Raw genomic sequence first — 20,280 nt, 5'->3', positions numbered from 1 at the left:
ACAGCGGCTGGGAAGACCAGGTGTAGACAAGTGAGTTGCGGGGGTAGGGGAGAAAGAGGAAGTGGGTGGTCGCTGGAAACCCCTCTCCTGGCGAGGCTCTCTACTGGGATTTAGTTTTGTCAGCTGCCATCTCTGTGGGGCTGAACCTGATCATTGCTAGTAGAGTATCCTCCAGTTCCACTGGGCTCTTCCCAGCAATGCAAATGCAACATCCAGGAAGTCATTTACTATGGAGGGAAGCCTCAGCTTGGAACACAGAGCTCTCACTGACTTGGGACCAAGAATGGAATGTGCATGCTTTATTGGGTCCACATGCCATGTAATTGCAAACATCAACTTTCTGATAATGAGGGAGGGCCAGAAGGAGTTTAAAGACATCCACGGAGTGACTAAACTACTTACCCCAAAACATATGTCATGATTTCCACTGTACGTTATGCTATAGATGAGTCAGTCTGAGATAGCTAAATTTAGGGTTTTACAGACCCCTCCTTTCAGAATGTCAGAGTTTCCCTTTAGCTACAGGAAAGAGGAAAATGATGATACAATTAGGATCTGGTATCTCGAAGACTAAGATGTCCACCACACTGGAGTGAAAAAGAGCTCCAAGGATTGGCCCATCAGGAAGACAAGCAGGTCGAAGCATGGCAGGCAGCCCTGCAGTGAGAGGGGCTGAGTCACACTCAGGGAGACAGGTCAACTTGAAGGGAAGTTTTAAGGGCAGGATGCCCAGGACCTTGGTGTCTCTGTGTCTTAGACAAGGTTCCTATATCTGTGGTCAGTGGGGGGAAAGCACAAGCAACTCGAGGAGGAAAAGGTTTATGTCATCTTACAGCTCATAGCTCACCACCAAGGGAAGTCATAGTGATAACTCAAGGCAGGAGCTGATGGTGCAGAGGTCATGGGTGACTGCTGCTTACTGGTGGTTCCTCGTGGCTTGCTCAGTCTGTTTTCCTACAGCATATATGACCACCAGCCTGGGGTGGCACTACCTACATCAACCATCAAAGGAGGAAATGTCTCACAGGCTTGCCCGCAGGCCAGTCTTGTGGGGGCATTTTCTCAGTGGAGGTTCCTTCGTCCCAGATGACTCAAGTTGACATAAAACTAGCCAACACACTGTGTTATGTTGAGGGCCTCCCCTCTGGACCAGGAAGAAGGGAACAGTGTCCAAGTGAGGTCTGAAGGAACTTGGAGCTGGCCAACACAGGAGGAGTAAGTTAAGGGTGTGGACGCAACAAGCAGAGTGAGTTCAGAGGCCAACAGTGGAGTCAGGCTGAGAAGGGAAGCCAAGCCTCAATGGCTGAGGAGGCTCCTGCAGGCCAGGGCTGAAACTCCCTGAGTCCTTTCTGCATTGTCAAAGCCTGCTGAGGCCCACTGGCCCAGAAGCTGTCACTTTGCATACTCATGTGACCAAGTGTTGCCAGGACAGGTTCTTCTTGGCCCTTGTCTTGTCTGTGCTCCAGACACTCAGCCTCTCCACTGGTCCACACATGCCATTTCTCGGTGTCTCTCCATAAACTACAACGGGCTAGGTAAATAAAAGTCAGTGCCTTGCTTTTGTTGTTGTGAATATAGGCTGTGTGATTCCTGTGGCCGCCTTTCGGTGTGGGAATAGTGATGGAGGAAGGTCCTGCGGACTGTGCTGCAACCCCTGAGCCAGCAGGATCCATTCAGGTGCTAGCCAAGCAGCTGCAATATGCTCAGCATCCTACAGGACTAGCCATGGGGGAAGCAGAAATGCTACCCTGGGTTTCTAGAACACAAATGTTGATGTTAGAGGAGCTGAAACACTGTCATAAGCCAAGAGTCAATTGGCACATGACAGAGGTTGTCGTTATTTATAAGCAAATAATGGCCCAAGGGAAAAAATGTATAAAACAACAAGGCACCAAGTTATACCTGTCATTTTGTCAAAGATGGAGAGTAGGGTGCGGATATCATGGGCAGCCAGCAAACACAGAGAGAAAGGGCAGTTTTGTATACTAGCAAACATAGTCTCCATGTGGGATAACAGAGCAAGATGCAATGCTTGTCCTTGTTTTATACAATACATTACATTACATTTTATAAAATTACATTTATACAATATATTACATTTTATAAAATAGCAAAAAAAAATAAGTGAATAAATGAAATGGGGGAAGGAATACATTCTTGCAAATAAATTAAATGGAGATTTTTCTGGTTAAGAAAGTTCTTTCCCCTAAGATGAAACCCATTAAATGATGATGTCATATGCTTTTACTGACATGGGAAAATGTGTGTTTGCTGTTCAAGACTCAGTGGTTTAAAGCATCAGGTGTGCTGTGTCGATATTTATAAGATTGTTTTCCCATGTTGGTAAAGAGTCACAGATGCAGGAATGGGGCTGGAGGACCAGGAAGTGGCGGGGCTGAAGGACCAGGGGTGGCAGGCAGGGAGGTGGGGGGTCCAATGGGTAAAGCCCTGGCTACACGAGCATGAGGGCCTGAATCTGGATCCACAGAACCCACATAAATCAGACTCCATAATCCCAACAAAGTAGGGAGAGGAGGGAGCGGCAGATCCCTAGAGACTGCAAGGCCAGCTAACCTAGGGTGTGCAGCAGCGAGCAACATGGAAACTGTCTCCATGAGCAGACATTGAGGATTCATACCTGAGGTTGCCTCATAACTTCCACGTGCCCAGCAGGGTGCACACGTGCACATGCACTGATGTTCCTGTGACCTTGTCTGGGCACCGAGTTCTGAGAGAGCAGTTTTTCCATCTTCCGTATTTTATGGAGAGAATGTCTGAGTCTCACAGACAGGCAAGCAATGCTACAGAGAAGCAAAATCAGTGTCACTGGTGTCTTACCTGCTGCTCAAGCTAGGGACTGAGGAAGTAAAGAAAACCCAGAGACATCTGAAGAAACAGGAGAGAGGTTCTCAGAAAGGGGCTGTCACTTCGACAGCTCTGAGGCCAGTTTAATCAGGACAAATTCAGTCTCTGGGTGGATCAGCGTGACTCTCAGACTCTGTGGGTTATAACCTATATCTGGTGGAAACAAAACATTTTCAGCTCAAATAGATAAGGTCGGAAAACCATCAAGCAAACACAATGACTTTCACAGAATCCTGAAGGAACCTAAGGAGTAAGACAAAAGATGAGTAAAATCTATCTAGTTTTCTGGAAACTAAATGACTACAAAAATATCATCTCTAAAAGTACAAAAAAGGATTCCATGAGGGAAAATAGAGAGCAAAAATTTGGCATATGGATGTCAAAACTCCAGTGTCAAAGAGGTTTTGAAAACTGGTCGTGCGTCACCAATTTTATATATATATATATATATCTCCAAGATCAGTGTGACAGGCACACACTTGCCAAGAGCAATGGGAACGTTTTTTTAATGCCCTAAAAATCCTCTTTTCAGAGACTTTCTGGCAACAGAGCTGTAATATGTGTGACCTGGGAAAAGAAAAAGAGGGAGGTGGCTGCAGCATGCCCCTCTGTTCATCTCTAAGGCACATCTCACAAGTGTCTTGTCTTCTCTCCTCCAGGAAACACCCAGAGAAGAAATGACCATGGCCAAGTTAACCGAATCCATGAGTGAGTAACTCAAAATTTATTCTTTACTTCTGGTTTTGAATGGAGAAATAGAGCAAACCCTGTCTGCCCCGTGCTTATCTTTAATCCCTGGGAGAGCCCAGGCCCGTCAGGCCCATCTGACCCAGGACATTGCAGTGTTTACCTGTTGCTTTACACAATACTCAAAGTTCATCTTGGTTGGGATCAAGTTTCCGAACTAAAATTGTTGCCCACGAATGGAGCTAAAGAATGGAAATAGATTCATTTTGTGTTCCTGCTTTGGGGGTTGGGAATCTGCAATAAGTTCAACAATCTGACTTGTTAGAGATTTAGCCCAAGTTGGGTGACGTTTTATGTGTGCCTGTCTGGTGGGCTGAGCGGTTTAGAAAGAGGACAGTGATGGGTCATGTCTCACCTATCAGGTGTCATTCAGAGCTCCCAACAGACTAAAGAAGAGTGCCAGAAGTAGAAGCAGCTTGCAGTATTTCCATTCTGAATAGATCTGTGACATAATGCCTTAAGCTCTTAAGCTGAATGAACGGAACCCACAAAGCATCTTTAAGAAGGAAGGGGAAATAATTATAATAAATCACTCTTGAAATGACAAGTGCAATTTTGTCTGCTGACATGTAAATAGTAAAGCCATGGAGATAGGGAATGGGCTGACTATTGTTTCTTTTGGAAGTATGCATCCAGTTTCCACGTGGACAGTTCCAGAAGGTTTGCAAACCTTATCATCAGAGCGATGAACTGCCTTCTTTTAATCCTTTGGTGGTATGACTACTAAGGTTGAGTATTCCTCTATGGCAAAGTGCCTCATCCTTACATGGTTTGGGTCCTGGGACCCTCACTAGGAGCAATGAGGGAATAAGTAAAGGACAAACATACAGACAGAGAAGAGCTGAGGTTGGGTGGGCTGTACTAGCTCTGATGGAAACGCAGCGTGTTCATTCTATGTGGTCAAACGGGAAGGCAGGATTGTTGCATATAGCTGAACAAGGAGGTAGGTTTCACTTATCTCCTCAGGAAAGCAATCTTTAGGATGTAAACATTACTCAGCACTCACACCCCGGCCAGAGGAAGGCTTTGTCATCCCTCCAAGCCTTACCCAGGAAAAGTGTCACTGCTTCTATAGGGCTGAGGCATTGGTCTTTGACACTGTGGTGCCCATGTCAATAATATATATTCACTCAGGAATAAACACACTCCCTACTGCATAATACAAAAATGTTAATACCTTCCAGTCCCTAAATAAGATATCAGAATTTCTTTATTATTTCTTTACTTTAACTCCTGACCTCAAACCTCTGCATGAGTGCAAACAGGTCCTCATCTTGTAACGTCATTATGTAACCAAGGGTTGCATGATCAGAAGAATCAGGCACAAGCTTCCTTTGGCTCTTCATTTCTGTAACATCCTCTGCCCTGCTCACTCACTGCTCCACCCTGTTCTACCTGTGTGTGGTCTTGCACATGTTGAAAACATTTCCTACTTGGTTTGAGGCCCCACAAACTGAGTCTTTATAAGTAAAAGCCTCTCAAAGTGTGTTCTTGTCAGGTCCGGCAAGAAACAGAATCATGCAATTTTCACAATACGGTACAAATAGGGTGAGGAATGTGGACAATGGCCACTCTGTCACAGTCCGCAGCTCAAAGGCTAAGTTCTGATCTCTAAATCTTAAGGACCGATATAAATGACCTATACATCATCATCATCATCTTCCTCCTCCTCTCCTGTTTTCCAATTGTCCTTTTTTTTTTTATTAATTCTGCAACCTTTTCTCACTCTAGTGGGTGCTTGGGTTACAGACAGGAGCCATTATGCCCAGCTCCACAGTGCTAAAATAGTAATGGCTAAGAACCTAGTGCTACTGTCCACAAATGGGAATCTAGTCTCTAATGTGCGTGTAAATTAAGCCAGAGAGTGTTAAACACAGGTCATGAGGCTAAACTTCATTACAAAACCTCTGTTAGAAACTTACAGATATCTCACTTATCCAGAGGGCCTGATCCAGCTGGGGGCTCCACAGCCTTTGGTTCATAATTCATGTGCTTCCATTAGTTTGGCTATTTGTCCCTGTGCTTTTCTAATCTTGGTCTCGACAATTCGCACCCTTACAGTCCCTCCTCCTCTTTCTCGACAATTGGACTCCTGGAGCTCCACCTGAATCCCCAGGGGAGTCTTGGCCCTGGAGGAGATGGGAATGGAGGGGAGGAGCTGGAGGGAAGGTGCAGGTGGGGTGGGAGGGGGGAGGACAGGGGAACACATGGCTGATGTGTAAAATTAAAACACAAATATAATTTTAAAAAAGAAACTTACAGATGCGATTAATATTATGTCTTAACTCTCCTAACGAAATTGTAAAGTATTGCACGGTCCTGGCCACTGTGATTAAAGTGTCTTAAGACTGCTGTCTTGTTTGATGTGGGATCCTTCTTGGCTGTCGCGGGGTTAGTGTCAAGTTTCAGATTCATCTCCTATTTTTCTAGTGACTTTGGCTCCTCTGCCTCAGGAAAACACGATCAAAACTAAAGTCTGAATTCTTGAGAAAAGGGGACAGCTGTTCTAAATTGCTCTGTCTTTAGGGGGGAATCACAGCTATGTCCAAAGTACAAGGAAATTTAAGGCTTAAGAAAAGACTTCATGATCATGTCCAAATATAGCAGTTCCCTGGTTCCTAGAAAGATGTCCAACTTTTTGAAGTATACCAGACATACTGGACCTCTTCTAGATTCCATGAAATAGAATCCTGGGTTAACAAATAAACATGATATTAAAATTAAACTCATGAATGATGAAAGATACAACTGCATATTTACTCTGCTTAAAACATTGATAAGGAAGGAGGAGCATCACTATGTAAGGAGCTTCAATCAATAAACTGTGGAGAGAATGAACAGTTACCACTCCATAAAATGAGTGGGAACATTGCATCCGTGGCCACCGGAGAAAGGGGACATAAACTGAATCACGGATGCCCAGGACACGGTGCTCTGAAATGGATTTTCAGAGCTGGTAAACACTTCACTTGACACACTGCCAAGCAGAAGCCATCTGGTTAGCAGATCGTCTCTATGTTTGATGAGAACTAATGGTAGAGCTTCTCATACTATCTATCTAAATGCTGTTGAGGACTCAGCAACCCACACATTCCTCCCTATCCCACGCCACCAACCAGCTACCTCAAAACCCTCAGCCATGAGAAGCAAAAATATCAATAGATCACTGTGTCCAATGAAAAGCAACTATATTTAATAGATATAATACTTTAAAATATTTTATGTCTTATTTTCCAAGTGAGGAGAGGAAAATAAAAACAGAGTGAGAGGGGAATGGCATGGAGGAACAGAGAAAGCGGAAACACAGGGGATTTATATTAGAGAATTCAGAAGACAGACTAAACCACAAAGAGAAGCGGAAGACAGAGGGGCAAAGAGGCGGCAGTGAGAGGGGACAGGAGAGGCCAGTGGGCTCTAAACCTCAGCACAGTGCACAGACCATACTGGCCACCTCCTTGCAACCTTCTGATGGCTGCTTTTTAAATAACCCTTAAAACTGTAATCTCTTTTTTTATCTATGAAATAGGTATTTTCCTATTTGCTCTGTCAGAAGCCCTATTTCAAAAGAACAGACCAGGGCTGGAGAGACAATGCAGTGGTTAAGATAACTAACCGCTCTTCTAGAGGACCCAGGTTCAATTCTGAGCACCCTTGCTGCCACTCACAACTCTCAGTAACTCCAGTTCCAGAGGATCCGACTCCTTCCTCTGGCCTCTACAGGCACCTGACATGCACATGGTACACAGACATACATGCAGCCAAAACACTTACACACACAAAATAATGAAATAATTTTTAAAAAGTAAAAAAGGAGCCTCCAGAAATCTCACAGTGGAAGAAGTTGCTCTGAGCTTGCCCTTCCAGCACCCAGGACTTTAATGCCCATCCATTGAATGAAATCGATCTGAAAGACAGAGCCCAGTGGAGCTAAATGCTGTCTATAAATAGACACACAAAGACTCAATCTGTGCCATCATCAGAGCTGGAACAGCTAAGTCCTGACATGAGCTCTCAAGCCAAGGTCCCATGATGGCAAACTAGAAGTATAGGGTTGTGCAAACACCCAAAGGTCTCTAAAGTCACTCTCAATACCTGTGCAGGCTGTTTTTGCATAAATGTTCTAAGTAAATGGCTTCATGGTCACTGCCTGCTGCTGTTTCTCCTGGCCCCCGCTTCAGGGCTTGTGGGAATATGTTGGGATTGCAGTCAGGATCTGACCCTGTGTGAGGTGATGGGGTTGAAAGGATGAAAGGGGTTGGGGACTTGGACTGGTACCTTCTCCAGTGGCATGAGGTCCCCATGCTGTCCATGCTAGTATCCTGGATTACGCTCTTGCCTCTTCTCCCAAACAACAGCATATTTACAGAGCATTGCTGCCTCCATAGATGGGAGTCTCCCAATGTGTACATGGTGGATCCTGAGAGGCCTAGAGCTAACCTGCAGTCTTCTGTCTCCATCTTGCCAGCCTCTCTTCAGGCACATGTGTCTTAACCTTTCCTTTCCCAGCCAGTGTCCTTTGTGGTCCTCACGGTCATCTCTAGGGGTCATCCTGCTCTGTGTGTGCATCCCACATGGACACATCACAATCATAACACCGATCCTGGTAAAGGGAAACAACTACCCAGCACCCTTTGGGAAGAAAGTACAGAGTGGCAGCCTGCAGCCTTCCATTCAGTGGCTTCAGAAACTGTCCATATCTAGCCAAGGGAGAGACGAGTAGTCTCCAGAGCCAAGGACCTGCCCTAGAAGGTGTTCAGAGATCTTGTCCCTGTACTTCAAAGTAAACGGAATTCCTACCCTGACTAAAGAGGCAGCTCAAATGTAGCTCAGATTTGAAAATTTCTCCTGTCAAATGAAATGAGGAGATGGAACCGATTACACTCACCACACGTTAAATTAGCTCTATTAAAGCAAAGTGGTTTTTAATCATGTCTCCTAAGAGGAGCAGCTGGTAAAACTCTGGCATTGTGGTAAGGCATGGAAAAGCAAGGAGACGGGTTCCTTCATGTGTAGCCTTTGAGGCACTAACACCTAGATTTCTGGGAACACGTGGCCACACAACAGGTAGACACAGGAGGCAGGCACAGGCCTGCAAGGCTCCTCCTTCAGACCCTAGCATGCCCCTAGACTTGAAGGACACCTAAAGGGTGAGCAGGCTTCCAGCAGGCTGCTGATGAGAATGTGAGCATCCAATGTAGGACAAATAGCACAGCATGGGAGGTCCAAGACAGAAGAGCAGCTCAGAGCAAGGCTGAGCACCAACCACAGACAGAAGGTCAGATCCTAAAATGGCAGTGAATAGCTTGGCATCTTCCTGTGAGTACGGGGGGGGGGGTGGGGGGGGGGGTGGCACTTGAAGAAGTGGGTTAGCGTTTCAGAATGGTTCTACAAAGGTATTATGGCAGATTGCAGGTTGGATGAAAGTAGAGAAAAGCAGCTGGAAGCCTGGAGAGCAGACAAGCTGAGAGACTGCGTGCACCCAAGGGTGGGTCTACCATGCACCAGAGAAGGTGGTGGCTGGCAGGAGCGACCAAGGGCAGGGAGCACTTCAAGATGTAGCTTCGTGGGCCTTGACCTTTTAGAGAGGGGCCCGCCAAAGCAGGGGTGGAAGTGTGGGCTGCAGCAGGAAGAGTATAAGAAGCTGGTACAGTAGGTGTGGATTTTCCTATGTTAAACTTGAGGTCTGCACAACAGTAGGTATGGGCTTGACTGCTCTAGAGTTCTTTCTGTCACACCGTCAGCCACCATGAGGGAAGAGTGCCCCCTTCCCTTGTACAGTGGGCTGGTGTGAGCAGGCCAGCAGGAGGAAGCCACATGTTCCCACCGTTAAAAAAAAAAAAAACCAACGCTTCTGGGGCTCTGCAGACATTGGCATGCTGTACCAGTCCTGCCTTAGTTAGGGCTTCATTGATGTGAAGAGACACCATGACCACAGCAAATCTTTAAAGAAAACATTGAATTGAAGTGGTGTCTTACAGTTTCAGAGGTTCGGTCCATTGTCATCATGATGGGGAGCATGGTGGCATAGGCAGATGTGGTCCTGGCTACATCTGGACCAGAAGGCAGCAGGAAGTCCACTGTGACACTGAGTGAAGCTTAAGCAAAAGACCTCACAGCCTGCCTCCACAGGGACACACTTCCTCCAACAAGACCACACCCACTCCAACAAAGCCACGCCTCCCAATAGTGCCACTCCCTATGAGATTATGGGGGCCGATTACATTCAAACTACCACAAGGCCCATTCGGTAGCACTTAGCCATCTCCCACTACCACCGTCAGCACAGCTTTTAATGCCGAAACCCACCTCTCAGGCTCATGCTCACAGAGAGCTACAGAATCATTTAAAATGCACCTGACCTTGAACTCGTCCTTCCCAATTACTCAGTTCTTTTCAGGGTACCAAACCACACCTTCTGGTAGGACAATCCTCCCCTGACCCCAGAACTCATCTCCAGTTAGAACCTTCCACCCACTGGGGTACATAGTCACAGCTTTTGCTCCAGGGGTGGCATTTGAGGCCTCTAACCCTCAACATGTCAAAATCAAAACGAACTTTGAGAGGCAAGGACTGATGAGGGGCAGTGGGCAGCTGAGCTCTGCAGGGCAGGGTGTTCCTGCAAGTGTTAAGTTGCAAGCCACTGACAGGAGCAGAACTCTCCTTACCATGAAGTCTTGTCACAAACTGAGACGAGGTCCTGGAAGGCCCGCTTACAGGTCAGTTCTGCCTATGATTCTGAGAGCAAGCTCACACGCCTGCACTGTCCCCCTCGGCTTCCTCTCGCCCACACCACTGCTCCTGTTGTCTCCACTACAACTCCAACTACACAATGAGAGGCGGGCATACGGAATGGACGCTAAGAGGGGCCACCTTCAGGTGACAGGAGACGCACTGCCCGGGCTCCCAGATCACAGGAGAGCAGCCTTCACATGATGTGTCATTTCAGTTTCACCTTTAAGAAGAGGTGCGAGGGTAGTCCCTTACCTGTCTACAATATGAGAAACCGTTATCTTTTCCCTGTAAGGCCTATGACCTTCTGGGCTGGGGAAATGGCTCAGTCAGTGAAATGCTCACTGCACAAGCATGCGGACCTGAGCTGGATTCCCAGAAAGCACATTGAACAGCAAGCGGTAGTGGTACATGCTTGTATTTCCAGCTCTCCGGAGTGCTTAGGTCAGCCAGCCTGGCCTGATGAGTTGGCCTCGGGTTCCAGTGAGAGACCCTGCCTCGCAGAACAAGGTAGACAGTACCTGATGAATGACACCCACGGTCCACACGCACACAGAATTGCCACCGCTGGAAACACACAAAACAACAAAATCAACAAGCGCATCTGTCAAGCAGACTCATTTCCTCAAGTTTATACCCTTCCCTTTTGGATCTTAGAAACCATGGGGACCCTTACCTTCTGGTAAATAGCTGAGGAGGTGAAAAACATCACTCTCCGACACCCCCCCCCATAGTCTTTCTCTAATACTAAAGTAAATAAATAAATAAATAAATAAATAGATTTCTCAACTTGAGCACCAAAGACATCTGGAGGCTGGTGTGACCCTACCCATGACGGGCTGTTAAGCAGTGTCCTTGTCTTTTAACTCACTAGGTGATAGTAGCACCCTCCTCATAGAAATGAGAGCCAAGAGTCTCCAGACATCACTAAATTTGCACTGGGGGGTTCAGAGAGGGGACATAGTCATTCCTGGTTAAGAGACTGAAAGTTGGGCTGAAGCAGGAAGGGCAGGGGAGGGCGGGAGCAGAGGGAGGGAGGGCGGGGGCAGAGGGAGGGAGGGCAGGTAGCCCCTGTTTTTCCTTTCACACTAATGACAGAGTTTGTTCCTGGCTCCCACGCCCTCCCCAAGCCCACAAGCTCCATTGGCAGTTACACCAACCACTTCCTCTCCTGCTCTCCTTGTTCCATGATTAATTCAGAAATGGCCAACACGAGCCGTTCCTGGAAGCCATCTGCTTGGTCTCCTGACTTTGGAGAAGACTAAGCCATTAGCATCTCTGTCTTACGATACACCTGAGACTCAGACCTAAGAGGCAATGTTCATGAGGACAGATGGAAACAGCACAGCCTTTGGGACTGGCAGAGACACAGAGCAGGCGAGGGGGTGGCAGAGGAAGCTGGCTCCAGAGCAGAGCTGTCATTCTGTCCCGGAAGCTGGGATGAGTGGCATTCCTCTCCAAACAGCAATTTTTAGGACCTGCCTATTGACTTTCAAAATAACCATTGTCCTCACTATTTATTTTTCCAAGCTATTGCTCATGTCAAACCCAGCTTGGGGTCATCTGTGTCTCCTCCTGCCCTCCTCATCTGTCCCCATCGGCCCCTGTCCCAGAGGCACCGATGTGATGGGCAAAGCCTCCACACAGCACTTCATTCATTCAGCGTCTACCTCCATCACTCAGGGTCACAGGGACCATGGTCTTTGCTCAAGCTTCACTTGCTTTACAGTGAATGAACACAGGCAAAGTAGCTACGTGTCACCAGTAGGCAGCCCAGTCTGACAACCAAGAGGCCGTGGCCTGAGCCAGCTGCCACCGTCAGGCCACCGCCACTCACAGGATCATGCTCTGGACCACCACTTCCGAAGTTCTGAGCCTCTCTACCACCTCCTTACTGGTAGACATCACCACTCCTGGCAACGACACTTCCAACTCTGCAGCCGTCTCTCTAAGCTAATGGGGCTAAGGGTTCTTGTCCACTCCAGACCAGAGGCAAAATGACCTCTCTCCAAAGCTGGAGCCCTTGCTCACAGGGGGTCCAGAATTCCACCTCCTACTTGCCTTTACTGCAGTCCAAAGAAGACAGTAAATAGATTTTAGACTCTCGCCCCACACTTCTCCTATTTCCCCTCCCCCATCCCTTTGTCAATCCCACCTCACTGTCCAGCCCCTCCCTCCTCCCACAAGCTGCCATCCACCCCACCTCACTGTCCAGCCCCTCCCTCCTCCCACAAGCTGCCATCCACCCCACCTCACTGTCCAGCCCCTCCCTCCTCCCACAAGCTGTCATCCACCCCACCTCACTGTCCAGCCCCTCCCTCCTCCCACAAGCTGTCACCTGACTCTCAGAGTCTGCCCCGCCTCCCACCTCCTGCCAAGCTCAGGATCCTTCCACTCCTTCCTCCCACAGCTCCATCCTCCTCGCTGTCGCATCAACCTCTGAGAACAACAGGTTTCAAGCTAGACAGAGGAGAAAGAGAGAGGAGGTCCCCCCAAGGTGGTGTGGGCCCCACTTGGCCTGTGTGACTAGAGTCTGAGGTACCAAAGCTTTCTTCCACACCCTCAGTGAGCAAAAGGGAACCTGAAAACAAATGCTCGGATGATCAACATACCCAGGTCACAGTCCTGAGCAAGGCCACAGGATACCTAAGCAGCCAACCAAAGATACAGCCCACCCACAAACAAGGCATGTTCAAGGGAGTTGAGCCTCCCATGATGCTCTGCAGATGGGAGTGAGCAGATGGCCAGGGTGAGCAGCAAAGAACACTGCATTTTAATGGCTCCAACACCTCAGAGTGCAGCAACCAAAGACAACTGGAGCTGGCTTTTTAGCCAGCCCAGCCCACTTTGACAGATCCGGGTCCCTCAGGGATTTTTTATCGATAATCTGCTACCCTCTTATCACCTTACACACCCGTCCTACTCACAGCCCTCTTCACTCCATCTCCCAACTTGGCTCTTCATCCTTGTGACAGACACATGCACCAAGCCAGTCTATGGGCTTCCAGAGCTCACCAGGGTAAAGAACCATCCAGGCTTCCTGGACTGAGATCAACTAAACTCAGAGGAAAACAAAGGACACCTGGCAAGCGAACAGAACCTTCTAGAGTATCACTCTAAAGGCAACAGAGAATGGGGTGCTGAACTCTGCACAGCAGGAGCAGGCCTCCTGCATGTCTGGTGCATCTTCCTGGTTGGTTTGATTTCATGTTGCTCTCCTCAGAAGACACTAAATCTCAGGCTCAAGTGTATGGGGTGGTATCCCGGTGTTTAAACACTGACTCAGAAAACTGCTTGGTGGCCCAGAATTATAGACATAAAAGTTTCTAGGTAATTGGTAAACCTCTCTGAGGGTGAAGTTCTTCCATGAACTTATAAGAAGCCTTATAGATAAGAGGGTTTTTAGAGACATGGAGGTGGACTGTGGCAAATCACTCAGGCTTCTTCTCTCAGTTTTTGCAAGTGAGCATCACATAACAGCCCAGCAGAGTTAGAGCTAATAGGCACATGCATTACAGTCAATACCTGTGTTCATGTCTACAACTATATATAATAAATTATGACATTGAATGTACATATGTGTGTGAATGAGCTAATAGATGTGTTGAAGGCTAATGTTATTCATTTAGTATATATTTATATGTGAAAGTTAATGCATAATAACTATAACAGCAATTATCTCTTGCTGGGCATTCAGAACAAATGGAGCCTTGCTATGTCTCTTGCACCACATTTTGCTTATCATTATCAAGGCCATGGTAAGAATCCTTAGCATCGTTGGGGCTGAAGAGATGTCTTGGTTCATCCAGTCCTTGTCACATCAGCATGAGGACCTCCTGTGGATGCTCAGTGCCCATGTAAACACCAGCTGTGGTAGCAAGTACCTGCCATCCCACAGAGTCATGCCTGGAGGCAGGATGAGGCTCCAGCTAAATCAGTGAGCATCAGGTTCAGGGAGAGATGTCATCTCAAAAAATAAGGTGGAGAGAGACTGAAGTATGCACCTGACATTGACCTCTGGCCTCTATCCCCTACACACACACACACACACACACACACACACACACACACACACACACACACACCAAAATTTCTTTAAATGTAAGATTATTCGGTTCAAGTCTTATCAGCTTACATTATATTGAACTCTCTCAAAGACCCAAGGGTCATATGTTCTGTAATTTCAGAAGTTTATAGGAGATTAAAAAAAAAAAAAAAAAAAGAGCTGTTAACCAATGTCTACTACGGTCCACATTCTAATATGTCATCTTTTTTTCACGAGTGATGCTTCACTCTGAATACACTTGCATTCCACCTGTGTGGCTAAGCAGCAGAAACCCTTTCCACTCAAGGTGTATCTGCCTGCCCTGTGCCACGCATTCCTGGACCAGAGGAGGGACTGGGGGGATCCTGGGCTCTGTTAGGGCAGCAGCTACCCTGCTGTGTCCAGAAAACAGTACTTAACCTCAGTCAGCCATTGCCTCTGGCTCTTGCAACCTTTCTGCCTGTTCTTCTGCAGTGAGAGAGAGAGTAAATCTGAGATGAGTTAGGGGAGATGGGTAAATACAATCAAAATACTGAAATTCTCAAAGAATAAAATATTTTTAAAACAATAATGTTTATTTGTTAATATCAAGGAAAATAAAGTCAATTTTTAAAAAAATAACCATTTTTAAAAATACAGAAATCTCTTTTGTAAGTGTTCTCTCCTCTTCAACTTTTTGGAAGAGTTCAAGAAGGATGAACATTAAATTTTCCCTAAATGTTTGGTAGAATTCACCAGTGGACAAGCTTGGTCCCTGGCTTTTCTCTGTTGGGAGTCTTCGGTCATGGGTTTCCTGTCCTTACATGATATTGGTCATCTCAGAACTGATGACTCTTCAAGGCCTTCATTGGGTGTTTAGATGTTAGAAACCCACTGGATTCTTCCGGTTCATCCAGTGTGTCCCTGTATCATCACTCACAGCTGATTCTGTGAGCTCTGTGCTTGGTGGGTGACACTCTGACGCCTTCTGTCCTTAGGGCTTTATTTGGCCTTCCTCCTTTTCATTCCTACGGCAGCTAAACTGTGTTCTGCTTCATTTATCCTTTCAAGAGGCTAACACTTGGTCCTATTGTTTTACAGTCTCCACTTCTGTTCCGCTTTCGGCTGTGTTCTTGTTGTTTGGTCTTAGTTTGTCTTCCTTTTTCTAGTTCCCTGAGGCATGGGTTCTGGATGTGGAGGTCTTTTTCATCAATGCACATATTTATTGCCATACTTGTTCCTCTTAGAAGCCATTAAGCTAGCTCCCATTAATTTTGATATGCCTTGTTTCCATTTTCATAGAAAACATCTTGTCAGGAGATATTTTTAAATACCTTTTAAGTTTCTTCTTTGATGCAGTGGTTGCTCTAGGATGTTGTTTGATTTTCTCATGAGTTTTCCACTTTACCTGGTGTTAGCCTTCCTAATTTTCAACTGCTGTGGCTGGAAAAAAAAAACAACTTTGTGATCGCAATGCCTATAAATTATTAAGATTTGCTTTGTGTCCCAACCACTGATCTATATGGAGACTGCTTTGCACATGCTTGAAAAGAATGCATATTCTGCTGCTTACATGGAATGTTCTGTGTTTTTCTGTTTGGACCATTAGGTCTGGAGTGTGGCTCATTCCTGGTGGTTCCATATTGAATTTTCTACTGAGATGATCAATCCATTGCCAAAAAGCAGAGTAATAGAGTCCTCTACAGTTATTGAATCTTTGTTTTTCTTCTGTTCATATTTGCTTACATATGCAGGCTCTCTAATGCTGCCTGGTTTTTGTGTTGATAAACTGAACTTTTTTTGTTTTGTTTTGTTTTGTTTTTCAAGACAGGGTTTCTCTGTGTAGCTTTGTGCCTTTCCTGGAACTCACTTTGGAGACCAGGCTGGCCTTGAACTCACAGAAATCCACCTGCCTCTGCCTCCCAAGTGCTAGGATTAAAGGCGTGCGCCACCACTGCCCAGCTGATAAACTGAACTCTTTACCACTAAAGAATGCCTTCACCTCACGTGACAGTTCTTGATTTGCACTCTCTTTTGGAATATCCACTGCTGTCTCTTTTGGCTGGCATCTTGCCTCTGTGCTGGACCCATGTGCAACATTTCAGCTGGTCTGGCCTCCCCTTTCTGGCAGTATTTCATGTGAGGAGGGTGATGAGTGATGCTCTGTGGGACAGGAAGTGCTAGGAAGCCCTGACTCACCACACAGGCTTGAGGACCTGAGTTCAGAACCTCAGCATCCACATAAAAAGTCTGTATGTGAGCAAAACATGGTGCTATGCCTGTAACCCCTGGGGTATCAAGAGAAGGATCCCTAGGACTTCCTGGCCAGCCACTCTACCCATAAGTTCTGGGTTTAGAGAGACCCTGTTTCAAAGAATGAAAACAATGAGGAAGATATCCAACATTGAACCCCAGCCTTCCTATACATACACACACACACACACACACACACACACACACACACACACACAATTGACTCTGACTTCTAGACAGAGCATCCTGTCCTCAGTGACTGAGTTCTTTATCCTCAGAAAGAGACCAGAATGTATCTCAATTACCACAAGATGACCTTCCTCACTAGAGAAGTCCAACAAAGCCACAGACTGCCATCTAATTCAAAGACAAACACAAGATTTTTTCTTGTTGAGCATTCTTTGGGCGATCTCTCAGTGTCAGGGAGAGCATCATTACACAGTTTCTTTAGACACACCAATGGTCATTTAGAAACTTCTAGAAGAAAGGGCAAGATGGCTTTCCTGAAACTTGAATCCCAGGTTCCAGGGAACCATGAAGTTGGTTTTAGGATCCTGGCAAGTATCTGGTCTTGAAGTAGGGAAAAGAATCATCTGCTGGCGTACAGCCACAAGGAGGCCTGACTGTCTACCACACATTCTATACTGTGAAAACCAGTTTCTCATTCTGACACTCCACATAATAAAGAGAATTCTTACATGCCTTGTCCATCAGGGTTGCTCTGTAAAACTACCACTCAGGTGGGCAACCTCCAGACGGGTTCGCCTGGAGGCAGTCAGTTCAAGGTGCATTTTAGCTCACTGTCTCCTGGGAAGTGTTGTTAACAATGTTTTATCAAACAAGCTCAGTAATACTTCTCCCCTGAAACTTCATGACGGCTCAGATAATGGTGGTATAAATGTCTTGAAGAGTAGACAATTGGTAGAGATTTTAATTGAAAAGAGCCACCTTCTGAAATGGGGTGACTGATTAATTAGTAGGGGTTTCCTTTGGGGAGCCAGAGGAGAGCATTTGGGAGCCAGGAGGAGGTGGTAGCTGCTGACCAGTGCAGTCACTGAAGTTTTTACTGTGAATCACCACAGTCAGGGGCCTTTATGTTGCTTGACTATGTGATTAGACAAAAATGCTTTAGAAAATTCCGTTTGTCTCATCAATTCATGGCTTCTGAAGGTGGGATGCCCATCTGGGGTCTGGTCTACTCAGAACTTTACACACAGTCCTCAAAGTAATAGAGTTTTTCATTGGAAGTCTCTGGGGTCTTTGACCTCCACTCACATTGGGGAAGAGAATCCTGGGGTAAATCCATTATTGGTTCCAGGTAAGGGGAAAGAAACAGAAGCGGTAAACATGTCCAAACACCCATCCTGAGGGAACAGTTTTCCCATGTAAGAACAAGAATGTAGAGAGACAGAGTTCTAGGGGGAAAGTAATTAAAATTGTAGCTTTAGAAGGGGGACAAGGCTCACATGCCTCAGTAGTTTGATGCACTTGGCAGAAGTCAAGACAAGTGACCAGATTAAAGATATGCTATTTGGTGGTAATGCCAGAGAGAGGGTGGAACTTTGACCATGATGTATCTAACTCTGTAGAAGAGACAAGGTTTGTCAGAGGCTTGTCAACCATCCCTGAACTGTGACGTCATATAGACTGTGCCACATCTGCTATGGCTCCCTGGTTCTGACACTGAGAAACAAAACTTCTTAGTCATGGATTTCCTTAATAGTGAAAGAGTCTTCCTTATACTGACAAGATGAACCATGAAGGGGCCTGGGTGGCTTCAGAATGCCCTGACCAAGCAAGACCTCTGCGAAGGGAAGGGGGACTTGAGTCTGACTGTGGGACCAACGCTTTGATCCCGGCTTCACTTGTTCGTGCTGGGTAGTAGAACCTGAAGAGTTGTAGTTGCAGAATTCAGTGCTGCCAGACTCACCCATGAGCATCCTTCATCATAAAACATCCAGAAGAGTTGTAACTAGCCATCCCTCTGCATGGGTGGGGGATCAGTTCCAGGACCTCCAGGCACCAAACCTTCTCAGATGTTCAAGTCCCTCATGTGAAGTGGTGTGGTAGATGCACAGAGCCTGCAAACATCCTCACAGGTTCTTTAAGTCACCTCTAGATGCCTTGTCACGCCTAACCTAAGCGCTGTGGAAATAGTTGTGGAACTCTGTTATGTAGAGAGTAATGATGAGGGGGAGGGGGTTGTACCTGTTTAGCAGAGAAAAGTGGTTTTTGTTTTGTTTTGTTTTGTTTTGTTTGCTAATCCTTACTTGATGGAGCCCACGACCATAGGGACCACTGTGCTGCACTTTGTTTCTCTGGAAGAACTGAGCCTATAGAATGCATACATGCTAAGAGGAGCCTTATCAGGTTGGCTCGTGTGGCACTATATGGGTCCTCCAGCAACGGCTACTTTCACAGTGGGGAAGCTAAGAACCGGTAACTGCTAGTCCATGGCCTGGGTGCTCAGGAGTCCCAGTCAGGTGCTGGGGGAGAAGAAGAGAGGCCCTGGTCCACATTGGAGGGGCAAAGAAGCTAGGTTCTGATGACAGCCACAGTGACTGTGGCAGCAAGGGCGGGGTGGATGCACTCCCCAGTGAGAGACGTGGGCAAGCAGGCTCCCTCAACAGACTTTCCCATAACCCTCCACGTAACCCCCAGAAGATGCTGCCCACCCTGGATTAGATGAAACTAATCTTTCCAGAAGATATCCTCACAGACCTACTCAGGGGTGTGGAGCTCATTTGACTCCAGATCCAGGCAAGATTAATCATTGTGCTACCCAACCTAAGCGGGGGGTGGGGGGTGGGGGGGGGGGGGGGGGGGGGGGGGGGGGTGGCCAATGAGAACATTAGGATTTGTAGCAAGAATTTGAGGAGAAAAGTCAAGCAAGGAAAGGAATTGGGACTCCTGGTATGCAACTGGTACCTGAAGTCAGGGCACAGCTGCAGAGAACAGCCCCAACCTTGCAGAATCCAAGGTGGCTACACCTTACAATGGAGTTGTCGTATGCAGTTAAGGAGTGTTCTAGAACCTTGCTCTAGCCTCCTCTCGGCTTCCTGGTCCTCCTGGCCTCCACTAAAGAATTCAGATGGGCCGGGCGGTGGTGGCGCCTCGGGAGGCAGAGCCAGGTGGATCTCTGTGAGTTCGAGGCCAGCCTGGGCTACCAAATGAGTTCCAGGAAAAGGTGCAAAGCTACACAGAGAAACCCTGTCTCAGAAAAAAAAAGGATTCAGATGGGACACAGAGTGCAGATAGGTAGGAGTTCCTACAAGGTGAAGTGGGGGTGCTCTCAAGGATCGACAGTAGACAACGGCAGGGGAATTCCTGTTTAAACACTCATCTTAAGGACTCCAGAAAACACTGCTTCCTGGGAAGCTTCCTGGTTCAGCCAGAGCAGCTGTTAAGAGAGAGGACCATTCTATGCCTTTGTTCTTTACTTGAAGTCCTCAGCCAGTAATCATCTTACACTCTTCTGGTAGTCCAGGATGACCTCACCACTCAGGGCCAGACCTGGGCCTCAGATGCCCTTGTTTTGAGCAGGAATCAGCAGTGTCCCACAGTTTCGGTTCCCGGTTTGACAAGCTGATGATTAGGAAGGAAGGTCCATCCTCAATGCCCTTTACATCTGCTAACATCTGATTAGCCACCTCACTGGACCA

The 20,280-nt window shown here is 46.8% G+C and overlaps 1 protein-coding gene across 2 annotated transcripts in view; it reads left to right on the top strand.

Moving 5' to 3' along the window:
- Positions 1-3,533: 3,533 nt before the first annotated feature.
- The window catches only part of Kcnj6 (potassium inwardly rectifying channel subfamily J member 6), a 187,227-nt gene continuing 170,480 nt past the window's right edge, over positions 3,534-20,280 (top strand). For both annotated transcript variants that reach the window (XM_036203567.1, XM_036203566.1), the window contains exon 1: positions 3,534-3,573. In XM_036203567.1, the coding sequence (XP_036059460.1) occupies positions 3,543-3,573 (31 nt within the window). In that variant the 5' untranslated portion in view covers positions 3,534-3,542. The remainder of the gene's footprint in view (positions 3,574-20,280) is intronic.

This window comes from Onychomys torridus, chromosome 12 (genome assembly GCF_903995425.1).
Source record: "Onychomys torridus chromosome 12, mOncTor1.1, whole genome shotgun sequence".
Classification (NCBI taxonomy): Eukaryota; Metazoa; Chordata; class Mammalia; order Rodentia; family Cricetidae; genus Onychomys; species Onychomys torridus.
This window is presented reverse-complemented; position numbering and strand designations above follow the sequence as displayed.